General features: G+C 40.7%; 1 protein-coding gene across 4 annotated transcripts in view; it reads right to left on the minus strand.

The window, feature by feature from the left end:
- SNX31 (sorting nexin 31) overlaps positions 1-18,566 on the minus strand; it is a 32,722-nt gene continuing 14,156 nt past the window's right edge. For 3 of the 4 annotated variants that reach the window (XM_081951030.1, XM_081951033.1, XM_081951032.1), the window contains exons 5-14: positions 16,063-16,173; positions 15,181-15,271; positions 14,069-14,156; positions 13,266-13,335; positions 12,989-13,081; positions 8,841-9,044; positions 5,464-5,562; positions 4,554-4,631; positions 2,171-2,227; positions 1-1,100 (exon numbers count right to left, since the gene is read on the minus strand). In XM_081951030.1, coding sequence (XP_081807156.1) covers positions 1,002-1,100; positions 2,171-2,227; positions 4,554-4,631; positions 5,464-5,562; positions 8,841-9,044; positions 12,989-13,081; positions 13,266-13,335; positions 14,069-14,156; positions 15,181-15,271; positions 16,063-16,173 — 990 coding nt within the window. In that variant the 3' untranslated portion in view covers positions 1-1,001. The remainder of the gene's footprint in view (positions 1,101-2,170; positions 2,228-4,553; positions 4,632-5,463; positions 5,563-8,840; positions 9,045-12,988; positions 13,082-13,265; positions 13,336-14,068; positions 14,157-15,180; positions 15,272-16,062; positions 16,174-18,566) is intronic. The other variant, XM_081951031.1, reaches the window with a different exon arrangement.

An 18,566-nucleotide genomic window follows, 5' to 3' on the forward strand; every position in this document is an offset into this window, starting at 1 on the left:
ATAATATTTAATGCATTGGAATAATTCCAATAGTCCAAACGGCAGTTTATTTCACTTATCAGTACAAAGAAGGAAAAGGGGGAAGAGTAATCAAAACAACGTAGATTTTTCAGTGAAGAATTCCTAGATGAAATAGGAGATTTTGAGACACTACACTTTCTGCATAGGAAATTCTTGCTATCATTCAGTGCATTGCATAATTTATCATCTGAGTAAAGCATCTGGGAAAGTTTGTATCTCAAAAGAACAGTGATGGGGATTTGATTGCCCAAACATTTTAATATATTTTGTCTCACGATATCAGGGAATGATAGGTGTTATTTTGATCGAAGATCTATTTCTCATTTTAAGGTCTTTTTTTTTAAAAAAATACAAAAACAAACATGTGGGTAAAATATTTACAAATCTCCTAACTGTAGCAAATTGTCTACAGCAGGATCTCCAGTGCTTGAGGATTGTTGCATCTTCTCTTGCATCGGCTGTTATTAAAACAATATAAAACCTGTCCTCTTGTAATTTTGATGTAGTACAGGTAGGGCTCAACTTACAACAGTTCAAAGTGACCATGCCACTGAAAAAAGTGACTTCTGACCATTTTTCACACTTATGACCGTTGCAACATCCCTATGGTCACATGATCAAAATTCAAACGCATGTCAACTGACTCATTTTTATGACGTATGCAGTGTCCTGGGGCGGGGGTCACAGTTTGTGGGATTTCTGACAGTCAGTCAATGGGGAAGCCAGATTCACTTAACAACCATGTTACTAAACAACTGCAGTGATTCACATAACAACTGTGGCAAGAAAGGTCATAAAATGGGGCAAAATTCACTTAACAAATGTCTCACAGCAATATAAATCCTGGGCTCAATTGTGGTCGTAAGTCAAGGACTACCTGTAATGGCTGGGACCCTAAATGATGCAACTTGCCAGTAAGGATCCTGGCTAAGTGATATTTTAAAAGCAGCAAGAATGAATATTCTTTGCATCTGTGTTAATCACAAATCTTCTTCGCTTATCTTCTCAAATACACAATCGTCCTCATTCGATCTACTACTGTGGAGCCATTTTCTTGACTTAAAACCGGAATGAAATATCTGTAGAGAATAAAAAATACGAGCCATTAACCAAAATAAAAGCATTGGGGGGAGGGGAGGAGAAAAATGTGCTACCAAATTTAGGATTAAGAGAAAAAAATTCATATTGGGCTTAGGTTTAAACTAACAAAGAAAAAAGATTTTTCAGGGGTCTGATCCAGCAAATTCTGTATGGCTATCACTGTAGCAAGTGATTTTAAGCATGGCAAACAATATCATACTAAAAAAAAAGATAACAATATCCATATACAGTGTGTTGTTTGTTGTTGTGTTTCAAGTATCCCCTTTGGGCATTTAAGAGCTAAAGAAGAAAGAATTGTAGATGAGGAACAAAAATTCAGCATGCTACCAGATGTTTGTAGCAATTGTTTGATTTGAATCAGTAATCGCCCTAATAAATTCATTACCAATGAAATCTCACAGACCATTTGCAGCAGTCCTGAAAGGCAAATATTTTAAGTTTGGGGATTGCACTGGTGTCCACAGAACCTTTGTGACTGCCCAGTGGATTATGATCTGCAGTAGGCTATTTTTGAATGTTCCCATTCCCTCAGTCTTCAACTAAATACTAAATATTTCAACTAGATACTTCAACTAAATATATTCCCTCTTTGTTGCATTATCCCCACTGACTCTTGGGAAGATATCACCACTGCTAATAGCCATGGGAAAGAACTCTCTTGCTATTCTCAACCAGCAAGCGTTACCAAGATTGAAAAATTGTGACTTGTTCTCCATGGTTTGCCCATGGTTCATAGTCTGCCCAACAGGAATATTGAGGTTTGCCCAGCTAACCACTGATAAACTTGGGATATCCATATTTGCTTTAAGTCATTGTCATCAGCTAGTTTATACGGACTCTGGTTTGTGACTTAGCATAATGTATGAACTCAGCAACTGTAATTTATTAAGCTAACTATGATCAAAATTAGCCATGGGTTGATGCAATTTATAGCATTAGATGATGAGGTTCACTAATAGCTTCAAACTTCCAAGCATAATTGTCATCTCAGATCCCCCCTACTCAACCCAGTCTTTTCCACCCAAATTATGTAATTTAATTTACACACCTGACTTGGACGGATGCTTACTTTCTTAGCTGTGTCTAATTCTGGATGCTCAATCTGCTAAATAGATAGGTTAAATGAAAAAGAAAGAAAAAAGTTATACAAAAAGGAAACACAGGGAAGCCAGAATGCTAAATCAATTTATTTCCTTGAGCGGAGTTCTTACTTTGACTCCACATTGTGTACTGTTCTCTGCATCATTACATTAAAACGGGGTCTGAGTAGGGGAATGAAAATGACCAAAGGACTTTGTTTTAGTCTCTGATCAGAAATGAAGGAGCTGAGAATGTTTTTGAGGGGAAAAAATAAAAACAGATCAACTTAGAATAACTTTATTGTCACTTTAATTGTACACTAATCGGCATACATTAAATTGAAGTTTTGTTGCATTTTGATCCTCTACCAATGAGAGATATTTGAAAAGATACTATATAGAGAAGATCAAGGTCTATTATACGTCCTTTTTAAAATACTGTTCTTCGGGATCAGGAACTTTAAAATGAGTGGACGCTGGCTAGGAATTGAAAAGTCCACACATCTTAAATATGCTGAGGTTGTGATACATTACTCTAGAGTAGCAGTTTTTAGCTGAGGGCCATATGGCTACCTGGGAGCTTTGGATATTTCAAGGGGAGCATAGGCATAAATAATGTAACAGGGCCATGGACTGTGCCAAGGGGATCACCAAAAAGCAAAATGTATTATATGGCAAATACTGTCAGAATAGAATAGACATGTATTCTATTTTCAGGCCAAATGGTTAAATGCTAATCTTTTTTACTGGTAATGGGATCGAGACCAAGAGGGGAGAGGAGAGCAGGACAGAAATGAACTTGGAAGGGGGCCATATGGAGGGAAAAAAAAGTTCAAAAGCACTGTTCTGAAGTAATCTATAGTGCATGGATTATCCGGAGAGATATATGCTACCTTTAACTGAATGAGATTTAAGAAGTAACTATAAAGGTTGCTTTTATACTGATAACAACTATCATTGCTATAAGAACTTCTTACGGCAACAGCATTCATGTAGCAATTAATGAAAAGTGTATGTAATCATTTTTTAAAATGTTGCTTTCATTTTATTACCACCAGATAGAAGATAGTGGTTGCTGGGGGTCAGAGAGAAGACTAAAATTATTTTGAGTTAAAAAATTCTTACACAAGAATATGCAACATTCTTTATACCATGAAATATTTTGGGGGTGGGGGGGCTTCACAATCATATTAGGACCACATTTTAAAAAGGGTTGAGCAGAATAAAGAAACTCACAGTATCAGGCCAAATAAATTAATAAAATGCAGTTATTATGACTCGCCATGTTTTCCCCTTCTAACACAGCAACTGTTTTCTCCTTGTAGTCAGTCAACGCTGGACTGAGAAAAACAGCGTCATCAAATTGGGGGGGATGGGGACGGGTTGGATGTCAGCCCGAAAAACCACCCCGGTGCAACACCAGAAGATTCAGACACTGAGCGTAGACCAAGGGTCTCCATTCCAAACTCGGCAACTTTAAGCCTGTAGAACTTCAACACCAAGAATTCTGGGAATTGAAGTCCTCCAGGCTTAAAGTTGCCAAGGTTGGAGACTCCTGGCCTACACGCTGAAGAAAGGAGCCTTCAGTGACTGGCACACTGTACCTGATATGACAATATGAACCATGGGGCTTGTAAAAGAAGACTGACTGCTCTCCCATCCTGCTTGCTCCCCATATCCAGGATTTAGTAAACTTCTGTGTTACTTCTCCCCTATTTCAGTGGTGGGTTGCCAATTTTTTTGCTACTGGTTTGGGGGCACACGCGCATACATAGAAGCGTCCGGGCAGGTGGGCAGAGCCTCCCGCCGCTGCTACTACCTGTTTGTCCGATCTGGGCCAAACCAGGAGCAACCCACCTCTGCCCTGTTTCCTCATTTCACCACAAAGAGAGCTGAGCACTCAAATGGATTTGAGACAACAGAGGACAAAGGGAGAACTTGATGATTTTGCAATCCTCTAATTCTGGTGGGAGAATGAGGAGAAAAGAGGTGATGGGATCCTGTTCATGGGAACAGAGCCAACCGGAAGCCATAGCACTGCAGAGAAAATGCCGGTTTTGCTCTGATATCAAATAACCAACCCAGAGCCAGGAAAATATCATCTCAGCACTTGAAAGTATCCAGCCCTATATAATCACACAAGTACACAGCAGATTTGGAACAAGCTCAAAATCCACATGTGGGGATGCCTCTTTTTACTCCACCTTGCATCTTAGAAACAGAATACTATAGCAAGAAAGCCACAAGAAAATCACGAATATGCACACAGTAGGTCATCCCTCTGCATTACAATGATACTGCTAGCAACTTAACATCCATGTTCGGTGAAATAAGGTTATCAACTTTGCTCACCATCTCTTGATCATTCTTGGTTGTTGTCATCAGCTGCTCTGATATTATCTTTTTTAAGCAACTGCTCAGAAGGAATGCCTACAAAAATGGAATTAAGTTTTCATTAAAAGTCTTTCTTAACGAATTCCCTTTTATGGTTTATATTAGTCTTAGCCTATGATTTACCTGAAGGTGGCAATGAATTGAAAACACACCTCCCCAAATGATAAACATTGTAGAAAAGGTACAAAACCAGCTTTCTAACTTGTGAACCAAGAGTTTCCAATTACAGGTAAAATCAATCTTTCTTCCTTCCTACCTATGCAGCACAAAAAAAGCCCAAATCCAAAAACACAGGAGAGAGAGAGTGTAGATTTGCCAGGAAATTAAATACAGGAAAGAAGAAAAGAAATGAAAGCCTATTTAGATGATATTCTTAAATTCACTGGGCAAGCATCTCTTCCCAAATAAACACACTGCATATTCACCTGTTTTCCACATAGTTCTCTTTTCAATGAATGGATGTCTTACTCCTCCAGTTCATCAGTAATATGAATCATTTCAATCCACAGGTAATTTGCTTATTAAAAAAAAACCCAACTGATGTGTTCTGGATTGGCCGCTAAATATGACACAGTATGGTGTTTTTTTTCCTCTCCCAATTCATTAAACTACCATATGAACTGAACCCTACCAAACTCATCCTGAAGTGAACCCTGTTAGGAAAACCAGTTAGGAAAAGGGGGAAGAGAACTAACTCGGAGACAAATCATATTTTTATGTATAAAATATTTGGTTAATTAGGAAAGAGGATCTGCTGAAACCTTATTTGTATCAATATTAACAGGAATGTGTACCTGGGCTGGAAAAGATTGGTAACCCTGATATTTATGGAACCATATAATAATGTTTGATATGAACCCAAACAAACCTGTTTTGTATTGAAGACAATCCATCTCCACTTATCAGATTCATTGTACTCAATTCTCAGTTCCAAGAATTGATCAAGTCCGTGGCCTAAAACTGATCCCTAAATGGTCAAAATGGAAAAGAATATCAACAACAACAAAAGCCATATAACAGTATATCCTAAATCAGGGGTGTCCAAACTTGGGAACTTTAAGACTTGTGGACTTCAACTCCCAGAATTCCCCAGCCAGCATGGTGTCCAAACTTGGGAACTTTAAGACTTGTGGACTTCAACTCCCAGAATTCCCCAGCCAGCATGGCTGGCTGGGGAATTCTGGGAGTTGAAGTCCACAAGTCTTAAAGTTCCCAAGTTTGGACACCCCTGTCCTAAATTCTTCCATCCAGACTGCGTACTTCTTTTTAGAGGGGAAAATCACTTCTGCTAAGGCAGGCAAACAGAATAAGAACCTGGCTTGCATAGGCTGTGTACAACAGAGATACTGTATATAATAAGGTATCAGATAGAAAATGGAAAACGTAACAATAAAAAAACAGCTCCTGACTGTTTAAAACCTGGGCATTGTGATCCTGAAAAATGCCCTTTCTTGAATTTAACAGGGATATTTTGGAAGAAACGGACTGGAAGGACCATGTTCCCATTTTGAAGGGTTCAGATTTACCTTCCACCCCCAGGCAGCTCCAAGTATGAATAAAATATCAAATACAGAAAATGTCTTCCTGGCTCAGAGGCTTGTGATACTACAAGTTTCTATCAATAACTCCCATCTTGCACACATTTTAAAGAATGCAGATAAACTGCAAAATTTTGAAAAACCGATGTCCTTTTTCAGACCCTTTTATAAAATATATAGACATGCATTTATAGCCAACAATTAAAAAATAATGATTAATGAAAAGATAAGGGCAAGATAAGGATCAGATTCTGCCAGTCACCAACAATAGACTGTTAATGCTTGCCTGGGAGTCTTTTTCTTTCTGTAATAAAAAAAGGCGGGGGCCAATCACCCTGGCTTGTCCTCGGGGAGTTCCTTCTGCAGAGACCTGGAGGGACTGATTTTCTGCTGCCCTGGAAGTGGAATTTTGAGGAAGGGAAGGAGATTCCTTGGAAGCATTCATGAGCCAGATGGAGACCTGGTTTGTGGGCTGGAGATTTCACCACACTGGCTCTAGCTTTTTTGGAATATAGGTAGTTCTCAACTTATGACCACGATTGGGACCAGAATTTCAATTGCTAAGCAAGATGGAACATCGATTGCTAAGCAAGGATAGAGAAAGCTCCAACAGCATTCTTCAAAATGAAAAAGGTCTTCTGCAGTCACGACATAAGCCTAAGTCTGAAAATCAGGCTTGTCAGATGTTACATCTTTTCTATCCTGCTCTACGAGTAGAGAGTTGGTCTCTGACAGAAAACCATTTGAAAAGACTAGAAGCATTTGAAATGTGGATTTACAGGCGGCTGTTACGTATAAGTTGAGTTGACAAAATCAGAAATGAGGAGGTGATAAGCCACCTGGGAAAGCAAAGGAAAATCATCAAAGCCATTAAAAAGGTGAAAGTTAGAATATTTTGGACATGTGATGCGACACCCAGAAAAATATGGCATACGTCACTTAATCCTCCAGTGAAAAATTGAAGGCAAATGAGGTCCAGGCAGAAGAAGAACATCATGGCTTCAAAATCTAAGGGACAAAACTCAGCAGCACGTTTTCATGCAGCTGTTGACAAAAACAGGATTGCCAACATGATCGCCAACGTCTGATGATGGATATGGCAGGAGAAGGAGAAGGAGAAGGAGAAGGAAGAGGAGGAGGAGGAGGAGGAGAAAGATGGTTATGAAGTGAATCATACCTGATTTTGTGATCTCTTTTTTTGCCATTGTTGTTAAATAAATTACTGCAGTTCAGTGAATTATGCAATTGTTAAGCAAATCCAGCTTTCCCCGTTGACTTTGTTGGTTGGGAGGTGGATGGGAAAGTTGCAAATATGATCACATGACCTTTTGTTAAAAAATGTGTTGGTTGCCAAGAGCCCAATTTTTGATCACGTGACCATAGGGATGTTGCAATGGTTGCGTGACCAATTGTAAGTCACTTTTTTCCCTGCCATTGTAACTTCGAATGGTCATTAAACAAATGACTATAAGTTGAGGATACCTGCACAGCTTCATGTCTGCCACTGAGATGTTTATATGTTTCAAGCAATACCAGCTCTTGTTACTCCATGTGAGTATCAGAAATCATAACAGAAGAGAAAAAAAACACTTGGGAGAAACATCTCAATCTCCCATTTCCATCTTATTCTTCTAATTTAGAAGCAGGAATAACTACTGAAATGCTTGTATATTTTTGTTCCCTTATCATGCAGCCCATACAACAGGGATTCAAAACATTTTGGCACCAATGAATATGTTGGTATTTTGAGAATAGGTTACAAAATGGCTGCCTCCTGAAAACAAGCTGATGAAGTGGTTTCCCACCGAATCCTCTAACCTCTAGTACCTCAGCTTACCTCCATCTTTTCAGGGCCGCTGTGGGTGTTTCCAAAGCAAGCACTAAATTGCATCCCTTCTGACTTTTATTTCCAAGAATGCCTAGGCAGTTTATACAGGGCTTATCTGCATTCTTGGAAATAAAGATGCTTGAGGATAGTCATTTGCCAGTTTTCCATTTATTTATTTTTTGGACGGGGGAGAAATAATAGATTTTTTTTTAATGAGAGGGAGTCTAGCCAGTGCCAACAGGTAGCTCAAAGGTTGCATTAGTCTCATGGGGGGTCAGGTTGGGGGGCTGGGTTATAAAGGGCATTTCCTAATAGTCTTTCCCAACTTGGTAGTCTCAATGTGTTTGAAATACAATGCCAAATTTCCAAGCTTTTGGAGAGTTACAATTTCAACACCCATGGAGAATATCAGTTTTGTCCTAAGATATGGTCAATGCAGATTGTCCTAACATCAGGTCAATGTCAATGATGGCATGCAATGATTGCAGAAATAGCTTCTTACCAGATGTTCAGCAAATACAGACACATAATCTATGTATGGGCTATGTGCAGAGGTGGTATTAAGTCAGTTCTGACAGGTTGTGGAGAACCGGTAGTGGAAATTTTGAGAGTGGGGAGGGAATGGGGATTTTGCAGTATCCTTCCCCTGCCACGCCCACAAAACCACGCCCACAGAACCGGTAGTAAAACACTTTGACTCCCACCACTGGCTATGTGTTATTGCTCACAGTCTCATTTATATAAAGCAAGAATATTAGTGCACATAAGAGGACTTCTGGAGGAGGTACAGCAGCAGCAGCAGCAACAATCAACCCCCTCATAAAATAACCCTTAAAAGAAGTACTTGACAGATACAAAATTTATACAAAAGGTACTTACAAGAAATGTGACCTGCCAGCACCTTATCCTGTTGATTTTGAAATTGACCTCTTTGATCTGATTGCTAGGCAACTTTATGCAGCAGCTGATCTCATTATTTCCCACATGAATAGTAGCTGTACAACCAACTTCAGGATAGTCACAGGAACAAGGAGCAAGTTGTATATATCCATAATGCTGGATCTCTCGCACCAGCTCTAAAAACTGAGAGAAACGGCAACGAGAGGAGAGTAGTCGGTTACACATAACTTCTGTAAAGGTGTGCAACACAACCAACTCCACAAGTGGTGGAGTGGTGGTATTCTGCCGATTCTTACTGGTTCAGGCGAACCAGTAGTGGCAGCTGCTGGAGGCTCTGCCCAACCACCCACCCCGATAAAATGCACACCCTTCTGCGCACCTGAGCATAGCAAGCATGCTCACATTTGCGAACTGGTAGCAAAGGTAAATTAATCCCACCAGTGCACAAGAGTCCAGATTAGGGGTGGGATTCTGCTGGTTCGGACTGGTTTGGGTGAACTGGTAGTTCCAAAGATCAGCTAGGCCTGCCTGCCAGCCCCTGCACTTTACTTATCTATATCCTCTCAGCTGATTCGCGCAGCAGAGTGGATTGCCAGGCCTCAGCGGTGTTACTCCCCAAAAGTAACATGGAAGGTAAGTCCTGTTAAAACTGCACACACGAACAGAGTGTGAGTCAGGCGCGGGTACACATAGAACAGGTGCGTGCGTGAAGTACGCGTTCAACGAACCGGTTGTTAAACTGGCTGAATCCCACCGCTGGTCCAGATGGCTCCAAAGCCCTTTGTTATAACACCACGTGACCAAGTGCCAGCTAACTGAAGGGGACGGGATTCAATACAGTGATTTAATGAAAATACAAATGCCAAAAGCTATATGGGAATGTTTAATTGATGAGAAAAATGTGCATTCCAGAAACAGCCCACCAATATATACTTAATTCTCTGGGTAGGTAACTCGCATCAGACATTCCTTTCTACATCTTCAGATGTTAAGGATTCTCATTGACTGTTTACATATTACAGTTTATAGAAAGCGATAGTTAGCATGGGGAACAGTTCCAAATGTCTGAAATTCACCCACATATTCTATAAAGGTCTGAAAAAATAAATCTTATTTTCTTATAATACATGATTTGCAATTTATAACCTTGCTGGATACATTCCATGCCTTCCAAAAGTGTACTCCCAGTTTTGCTTGAGCTAGTACCTAAATTCTGCTTCTCTTCCCTATTTTATAGCATTTGAGAGTTTTTTGAGTATATACTAGGACAGTGATGAAGTGCTGAAACTGGAGCGTGTGTGCACATGTGCGAATGCACGCACTGGAGCACCAGAACCTGGAAGAGCAGCTGGCCAGTGCACATGCACACAGCAGCCAACTGCACTTCCAGGTTCTATCGCACACATGTGCGCCAGCCAGCTGGTCCAGCATGCATTCACACCGGCCAGCTGCTCTCTTCTGGGTTCCATCATGTGCATGCGTGCCGGCTGGCTGGTCTTTGGGAAGGCCAGCTGGCTGATGCACATGTGCGTGCCGGAACGCAGAGGACTGCAGCCAGCTGCCGTGCTCATGCGCGCCGGACCGGCTAGCTGATACGCATGCGTGTGCTGGAACCCAGAAGAGCAGCTGGCGATGGCACACGTGCCCATAGAGAGGGTTCTGTGTGCCACCTTTGGCAGGGGTGCCATAGGTTCGCCATCACTGTACTAGGAAATGGATTGGGAGGCTACCACTATTCATAAATAGGGAACGGAAGCTGATCAGAAGGCTGGATTCACATGTTTGATACAAGACTACATAAGGGAAAACTCCAATCTTTCCACAGGAGCCATCCCCCCATCCAGCAACCTTGTTTTCCTCTGCCTCTTTGTATGCACATAGAACTTTGCATCTCTTCCAAAAACAAGGGCAGGATAATGACACACAAAGACAATCCAGCTGGTGCTGCCATACAAGCAACGACCAAAATGCAATGCTTCTAATAGATCTATTGGAATCGATTTCCATTTTTAATAGAATAATTTATCATTTTGACTATTAGCCTAAGCCCGGCATGGCGAACCTATGGCACGCCTGCCACAGGTGGCACACGGAGCCATTTGTCAGGGCACGTGAGGCGTTGCCCTGTCAGCTAGCAAGCGCGCAGGCACGCATTGGCCATCTGAGTTCAGCCTTTTTTAAAGCCATTTTTCGCCCTCCCCAGGATCCAGAGGCTTTATAGGAGCCTGGGGAGGGCGAAAAGAGCCTCCTCAAAGAGGGCTTAAACCGGCCCTAGGAGCAAGCCGGAAGTGATTTCCGGTTTGCTCGTAGGGTCGTTTTTAGTCCTCTGGAGGCTTCAAGAAAGCCTCCTGAAGGTCCCTGAAGCCTCCGGAGGGCCTGCGGCGGGGGGTGGAGGCTGTTTTCGCCCTCCCCAGGTTCCTATAAATCCTCTGGAGCCTGGGGAGGGTGAAAAAAGCATGCAGAAAATGGGGGGCAGCACCTCTCATGCGCTCATGCACACTCAGATGGTCGCACGTTGCATTATGGGTGCGGTACGCCCGCACATGACCCCCCTGCGCTCCCCCCCTTATGGCACATGCACCAAAAAAGGTTCACCATCGCTGGCTTAGATATTTTATAAAAATTAACAGACATCAAAAAGGAATGGCTTGAATACATTCTGCACTCTAATTTATTTCTTGTAAGTTACAATTTCCCCTTTCTTTTGATTAGAAAAAAAATGGAAAGAGATGCTCATAAATTTCAGTGTATATGTTTGCTTATTTGAGTGGGGGAATGAATTATAAATAAATTATGAACATCAAGGCACTGATGTAAAGATGGATGAAAGTCTAGCTATCCTTTCAATATAATTAAATGCAGTTCTGGCCCAGACCCCTGCATGAATATATAAATTCCAGTTGCAAGAAGAAAACAAAACTCGGCTTCCAAACATGAATCCAATTATTCCAAATATACTCTAATTATTCCAACCCCAAAGGACGTGTGTGTTTTCTTAAATAGCCTTCTTTTCAGTTTTCAGATCATTTGCAATGTGAGGAAGCTTCACGGAAAAGCATTTGCATGCTGAGTATCTTTTACAAGTCTTCAGTTTAATTACTTCTGAAAGAGAGGGGGAAAATCTGGTGGGGGGCTTCAATAACAGAAGATCGAGTCACTCCACTTCACTGAAACTATGGTGGGGGATTCAGGATATGAGGGTAGGGATATTAAGGGGAAATCTCTCTGCCATAAGAGAAGGGCACTTGATAATGTTACGGCTAACTTGACAAATGCAATGGAAACATTCTTCTTAGTAAACTTCATTGTGATATTTATTAGATGCATTTAACTTGGCTAAATCTTGTACACACAAAACATTAAATTGAGAATAGTTAAATAATTTGGATAGAATGGCAATTTTATCTGTAACATTCTAGAAATACACAGCTTCTGTGAACCAAATCGCTATGCATCCACTTTCAAAAACACGGATGGCTATACATTACAATGAGTATCCTAACTGCTGTTGTACGATAGTGTTTCACTCTATTGAACAAATGTCTCAGTAGGGAGATCAAGAATGAGGTGACCTAGAAATGTAGTAAACACAGCCATAAATATCATCAGCATCATGCTCAAACCTGCCACTGATGATTTGGTGCAAATAACCACCGCTCTCAATGGCTGCTTCCTCTCCATAAAGCTTGCATGGGCCATGGTATGGGAACAAATTAAGGAAAGGTTGATGAGCCTTGGGGAATGATACAAAGTGGCCTTTTTGAGTGGCAATGGGGACCCTAGAGGGCTGAGGTCAAGGCCTGGAGAGGGTACAATCTGCAGGGCAGATGTGGGGAAGACTGTGAATTGTTTTGCTTTTGTTCAAGCAGGGTTGTGTGTGTGTCATGCCAGCAGAGTCAAGTTAAGCATTTTCTGAATTTTAGACATGGTGATATTGACTGTCAGTTCAAAATGGCTAAATTTGAACTTTAAAAATCTGAAAAACTCACACGGACAGGAGGTTGATATTATTCCTCAAATAAAACTGAACAAAAAGACCGGCCTTTAAAGAAGGATCCATTATCTGGTATCTTCACGTGATAACATATATTCTGAAAAGGACCATCATAATTTAAAAATCACATTACCTTCAATTTATTTGGTGCTTTTTGCAGCATTAGAAGCTTCTGCCTCTGTTCTTCAGTAGGTTTGACCCAATTCATCTCTAGCTCCTGTACAACCTTTTTTGGAAAAACAAAGCAAAACAAGACTAGAATACATATGTTTACTTTCTGTAGACTACTGGTAGTAGCAGGATAGAGTTGAGAAACTTTGTTAATTCACAAAATTAAATAAATCATAGGTTAATTCATCTCAAAATTTGCCTGACAATGTTTAAAAGACCACACTTCTTTTTAAGCATACCTGCATATAAAGTAAGTTCACCGAAGTTCTACAGTCCATCAACACTTTATCTAGAGAAGGATCCATATACCTGCCCAGAAATGTACAAGGAAAGAGAAGCCATTAACCCAAGACATACATGCAAAGAGAAATATTACCAAAATATTGTAGGTTAAAAAAAAACATAAACTGAATTAAAGCAATTAGTTCACATTTTTATTGCTATTTATGATCATGCTTGATACTACAACTATATCATGTATGATATATTCCTTAAAATCATTTTGTATTCTTGGCTTTATGTATGTGCCCAAAGCCCCACAGATGGGAAAGAACAAGCTTATTTTGTTCTTGTTTTTATTCAGCAGACTGATGAATCTATTCTATATTCAATTATGATATTATGATTACAGAATAAGGGGGGGAGGGGGAAGGTTCTGGAGAAAACAATGTAACTGGCCACATATCCTTAAATGTTAATTCCAATGAAAAAAGGCTTTACTAGATTTTTCAACAATGGACTTTAATGGAAAATCCAAACATAGGGTGGAAATTAGATGCTAATGGACAATTTGGATTTGATTTCTACTTCAGACATGCTGTCCAATAATATTTCCAATACATTGACTGATGTGACAACACTCTGAATTTTTGGGAATTCTGAATGTACTGCTTCCAATGCATTTGGAAAGTGCCAGATTAAAAAAATGGGTGATTGTCCCACAAGTTTAACATACATGGAACTGATATTATGACTTTTCCCCTCCAGCGCATTGGTATTTTTTAAATATTTCTTGCTCATCTCACTTCTGCTTCCCACTCACCATTTTCTGATCCCAATCTTACAAGCCGATTCTTTTGCACTCCGAAGACTCACATAAGGAAGTTCAAATTCTGCTAGTTTTTTCAACACTGAAAGGGGGACGACAGGTAAGAAGAACGGGGGAAGAAGACATATTGATTTTTAAAAATTCTATTAAAAAGAGATTCATTTATATCTAAATGTAGTGCTAATTAAGCACACGATTGGAGGTGCTAAGTATACTGCGTATGTGCCATAAGTTGCTGACTTTGTGACTTTTATAAATTATGAAACGTGATGATCACAGGAAGAAGAAATAAGGAGCAATTTAAATACGGTTTTCACTTACTCGTATATTCATTTATTTCGTGTTTATTCACTTATCCCGTCTAGCTTCTAAGATATTAGCAGACTTTTCCCATTTACTTTCAAATGTGTCTTCATAGCCATAAGTGTTAGCAATAGGTGTTGCACTGGAATTAGGGAGCTTGAAATTTTTTCATACTCCCTATTTGTCTGTTGTTCCAGGGTGGTGGGATTGGGGAAAATGAATGTATTTGGGTTGTCTCTTGCACTATATGTAGGTTGAAAGATGCTAGATGAATTTTCTGCAGGTTGAGCCGGCTTAAGCATAATCGATTTGCCACTCTCTGAAAAATGGATGTTTTGCTGTGTCTTTTGTAGAATTAGGTATTTACTTACATAGTTTAGTCTTTGGTAACTAAATATGCCACTTTAAAAAATTGTAAATTGTGATCCTGTGATGGCAAGACACTGCAAATTACCCTAAATGCAAGTTGGTTACCAAATGCCTCAAATGCAATGACATGACCACGGGGGGGGGGGGGGGGGATATTGGAATGTTGAATCTGGATTGTAAGTACCTTTTGGGGGGTGTCTGTGTAACTTTGAAAGATTGCTAACTGACCAGCTATTAAGTAAGGACTGTCTGTATCAGAGGTGGGTTTCTGTAAATTCACCCTGGATCGGGTAAACCTGTAGTGATGGAGAGGGGAGGCTCCGCCCACCCAGCCGGACGCTTCTGCTCATGTGCAGCGCACAAGCGAACCAAAAGTAAAATAAATTGAAACCTACCACTGGTCTGTAATGTGTGCTGCACAAAAGATTTCTTACCAGATATTTGTCCATTGTTGTGATCTTGACTAAGAAATAAGCCAAAGTATTGTATTAGCTCCCTAGAAAGTTCAATCTTGTATGCTATCACCTGGAGGAAAACAAAAGATGCATTTTCTCCTTAAACTGTTGAGTTGAAGTTATCAAATTAACTATTTTAAGTCCCATAGCTATTTTGTTTTAAAAAAATAGAAACTCTTGCCTGCCCCTCTGCTGACTGAGTGTAGGTGTCTTTGCAAATTCTGTCCTACAGGAAATATGAATACAAAACTTTTTTTCTCTCTCCCAAGTCTTTTTCAGATAGAAAAGTGAGATAAAATATTTTAAGTAAATGAAATATTTTCTTTAAAAAAAAAAACGCTTCCCAAGGGCTCTCTGATGAAACCCCAAGTATTGTTATGACAAATAAGCACTTTGCTGCCTGGCTTATCTCACAATACACATGAGAAAAATAAGTTGAATCCTAGACCAGTCTGGATTGGCTTGTGTCTTAGCACTCCATCACTATGGTGTGTACATTAACAAAGGTGTCTGCAGGGCATGGTCTATAAAGACAAGATGGCAGCCACAACAATGCCACTGAAGCTCCACCCGTTTTTGTATTATTTTTTTAAACCATACCCTGCAGATAGCTGTGAACAGCAATTCCACAGTTTGCTGCGCAAGTGCGCAAACCATCGTGGCTGGGTTTTAAGATGTATGGCTTACTCAATAAACCAATAAACCACAATTAAGCAACCCTCACTTTGTGTGATGTGCAAGCCCATTTGCTGTTTTATGGGGCATCTGTAACAATAAACTTCAAAAATGGGAAGGCTGCTAATTATGCTTGGACACACTTCGTATGAGATGCTGCCAGATCGATGTGTATATATTACTTGCCTCTAGCACTCTTTCAGCAGTATCTGATGTCTGAATATCAATCCTGAGATACCTTCCATCGGGAAGATAAACATCCAAAAAAGCTTGTTGGGTTTGGATTTTAAATGTTTCCTGCAAAACATGAAAGCTTAAGGTTGAAGGCATTAATGGGTGGTCTCATCGGTATGCTGAAAACACGGTTTTATTTCAAGAAAAAGTATTTTAGTGCTAAACTAGGGAGAAGGTAAAGGAATCATTAAGGTTATATCACCTTTTTCAAGAAACCAAACATTTTTCTGAAGTTATAATGTTCTGGCAAAAACGAGATATTTTACAGAGGGGAGCAAAAGGTGTAATAAATTTGTTCATCAATTTATTGCTCATAAAATTCCAAGACAATCTATAAAATACCTTATAAAAGAATATACCGGGATGTCAGAACATTTCCACTACATTCATTTGATAATTATTATATTATCATATATTATCTATGTCAAAGTAATTAGATTGGACTAAATGGCCTTCAGTGGATTGCTGTACATAAATGGCAATTGTGCTTTCATAAAATTTGTCATTGTTCCCATAAATCAGCTTTCCTATTGAAAAAATGATATGCAGAAATCTATGGGAAGATAATCTTTTATCCTGTGCATCTGCCTTATGAAATGTCAGCCGCTTCCCCCAAAATTGACTCTGACCCTCCCAATGTTTAGAAAGGCCCTGAAAAATAAGACTCTGTTGCAGGAACTGGGGATGCAGCCATCATAGGAAGCTTTTACAATGGCTGCACTGAGCTGGTGTGGATGGAGTTGCTGTTGCTGATCATGATTTTCTGTTTTGAAATTGATTATGGACAGTTTTTATGTCTGTATATTGATTTTTAAAAAAATTGGTTTAATTGGTTTGTTTTTAACCTGTGGTGAGCTTCCCAGAGTGAGATGTGTGGCCATGGGCATTGGGCAGCCATGCAAATCAAATCTATAACAAAGAAACATTGGACCACCAGGTTAGCTGCTGCAAGAAGATTGCAGAGACTGACTAGAAACAGCAGAGTGACAATGATAAACTAGCAACAGTGATGCATTGGGAGATCTGCAGAAAATACCATTTGACTGCAATGTGTTTGAATATTAACAGCTCAGGTTGGTATTTAGGCTGTTGATTTGAGCTCCGAGGTTGGCAATGTGGTTGCAAACGTTTCGTCACCATTTGAGGAGACATCGTCAGTGCGTTTTAACTACTCAAAACACACTGACGATGTCTCCTCAAAAGGTGATGAACCCATTTGCAACCACATTGCCAAGCTCTGAGCTCAAGCCAACAGCCTAAATACCATTTGACTGCAAGCAAGAACTAGTGGGGGTGGGTGGGAAGGAGAAACCTCAAAATAGACTTAGTAACGGGAAACAAAGAAGCTAAAGTGCTCTAGGACAGTGATGGGGAACCTATGGCACGCGTGCCACAGATGGCACGCGGAGCCATTTGTCAGGGCACGCGAGGCGCTGCCCTGTTAGCTGGCCAGTGCGCATGCGCACGCTGGCCAGCTGAGTTCACCCTTTTTAAAGCCATTTTTCGAGGGCGAAAAGAGCCCCCCCCCCGCCCCCTGGAGGCCCTCAGGAGGCTTCATGAGCTTCCCTGAAGCCTCCGGAGCGCAAAAAGTCGGCCCTACGGGCAAACCGGAAGTTCGGGAATGTACTTCCGGTTTGCTCGGAGGGTCGTTTTGAGCGCTTCGAAGGCTTCAGGGAAGCCTCTAGAAGGTCCCTGAAGCCTTCGGAGCACTTAAACGAACCTCCGAGCAAACTGGAAGTGACTTCCGGTTTGCTCGGAGGGTCGTTTTGACTGCTTCGGAGGCTTCAGGGAAGCCTCCTGAAGGTCCCTGAAGCTCCGGAGGGCTTCCCGGGGGGGGCAGGGGAGGCTATTTTCACCCTCCCCATGCTCCTATAAAGCCTCTGGAGCCTGGAGAGGGCGAAAAAAGCATGCAAAAATGAGGGTGTTGCGCCTGTAGTGCACGCATGTGCACAGGGTGTGTGTGTCACGCATTGCATTATGGGTATGGCACGCCTGCACACGACCCCCCTGCGCTCCCCCCACTTATGGCACGCGAGGCAAAAAAGGTTCACCATCACTGCTCTAGGATTTTGGAGTTCAAACAAACAAGCACCTGCCAAACATTTCAGGCTAACAACTGTTGATAAGAAAGACAACAAAAAGTCTGCATAGTGGATATAGATGTACCTGGAAAAAGCAGAATAGAAGAAAAGGAACTGTGGAGAAAACCACAAAATACTAAGAACTACAAACAGTGGCAAAAGAAAACAAAAATAGTACCCATAGTATTAGGTCTCTTGGGTGCAATAAAACTAAATAAAACATCCGGAACATCACTCGAATGCCATTAAATGCCAAAATCATCATTAGCCAATTGTAAAAGGCAGCTTTACTTGGAACAGCTTATATTCTGCAACGATACCTTTAACACCGTCCAAAAGAATATCTCCCTATCCCAGGTCCTTCGGAAGGACTTG

Source organism: Natrix helvetica (genome assembly GCF_964273705.1).
Source record: "Natrix helvetica genome assembly, chromosome: 4".
In the NCBI taxonomy this organism is placed as follows: Eukaryota; Metazoa; Chordata; class Lepidosauria; order Squamata; family Natricidae; genus Natrix; species Natrix helvetica.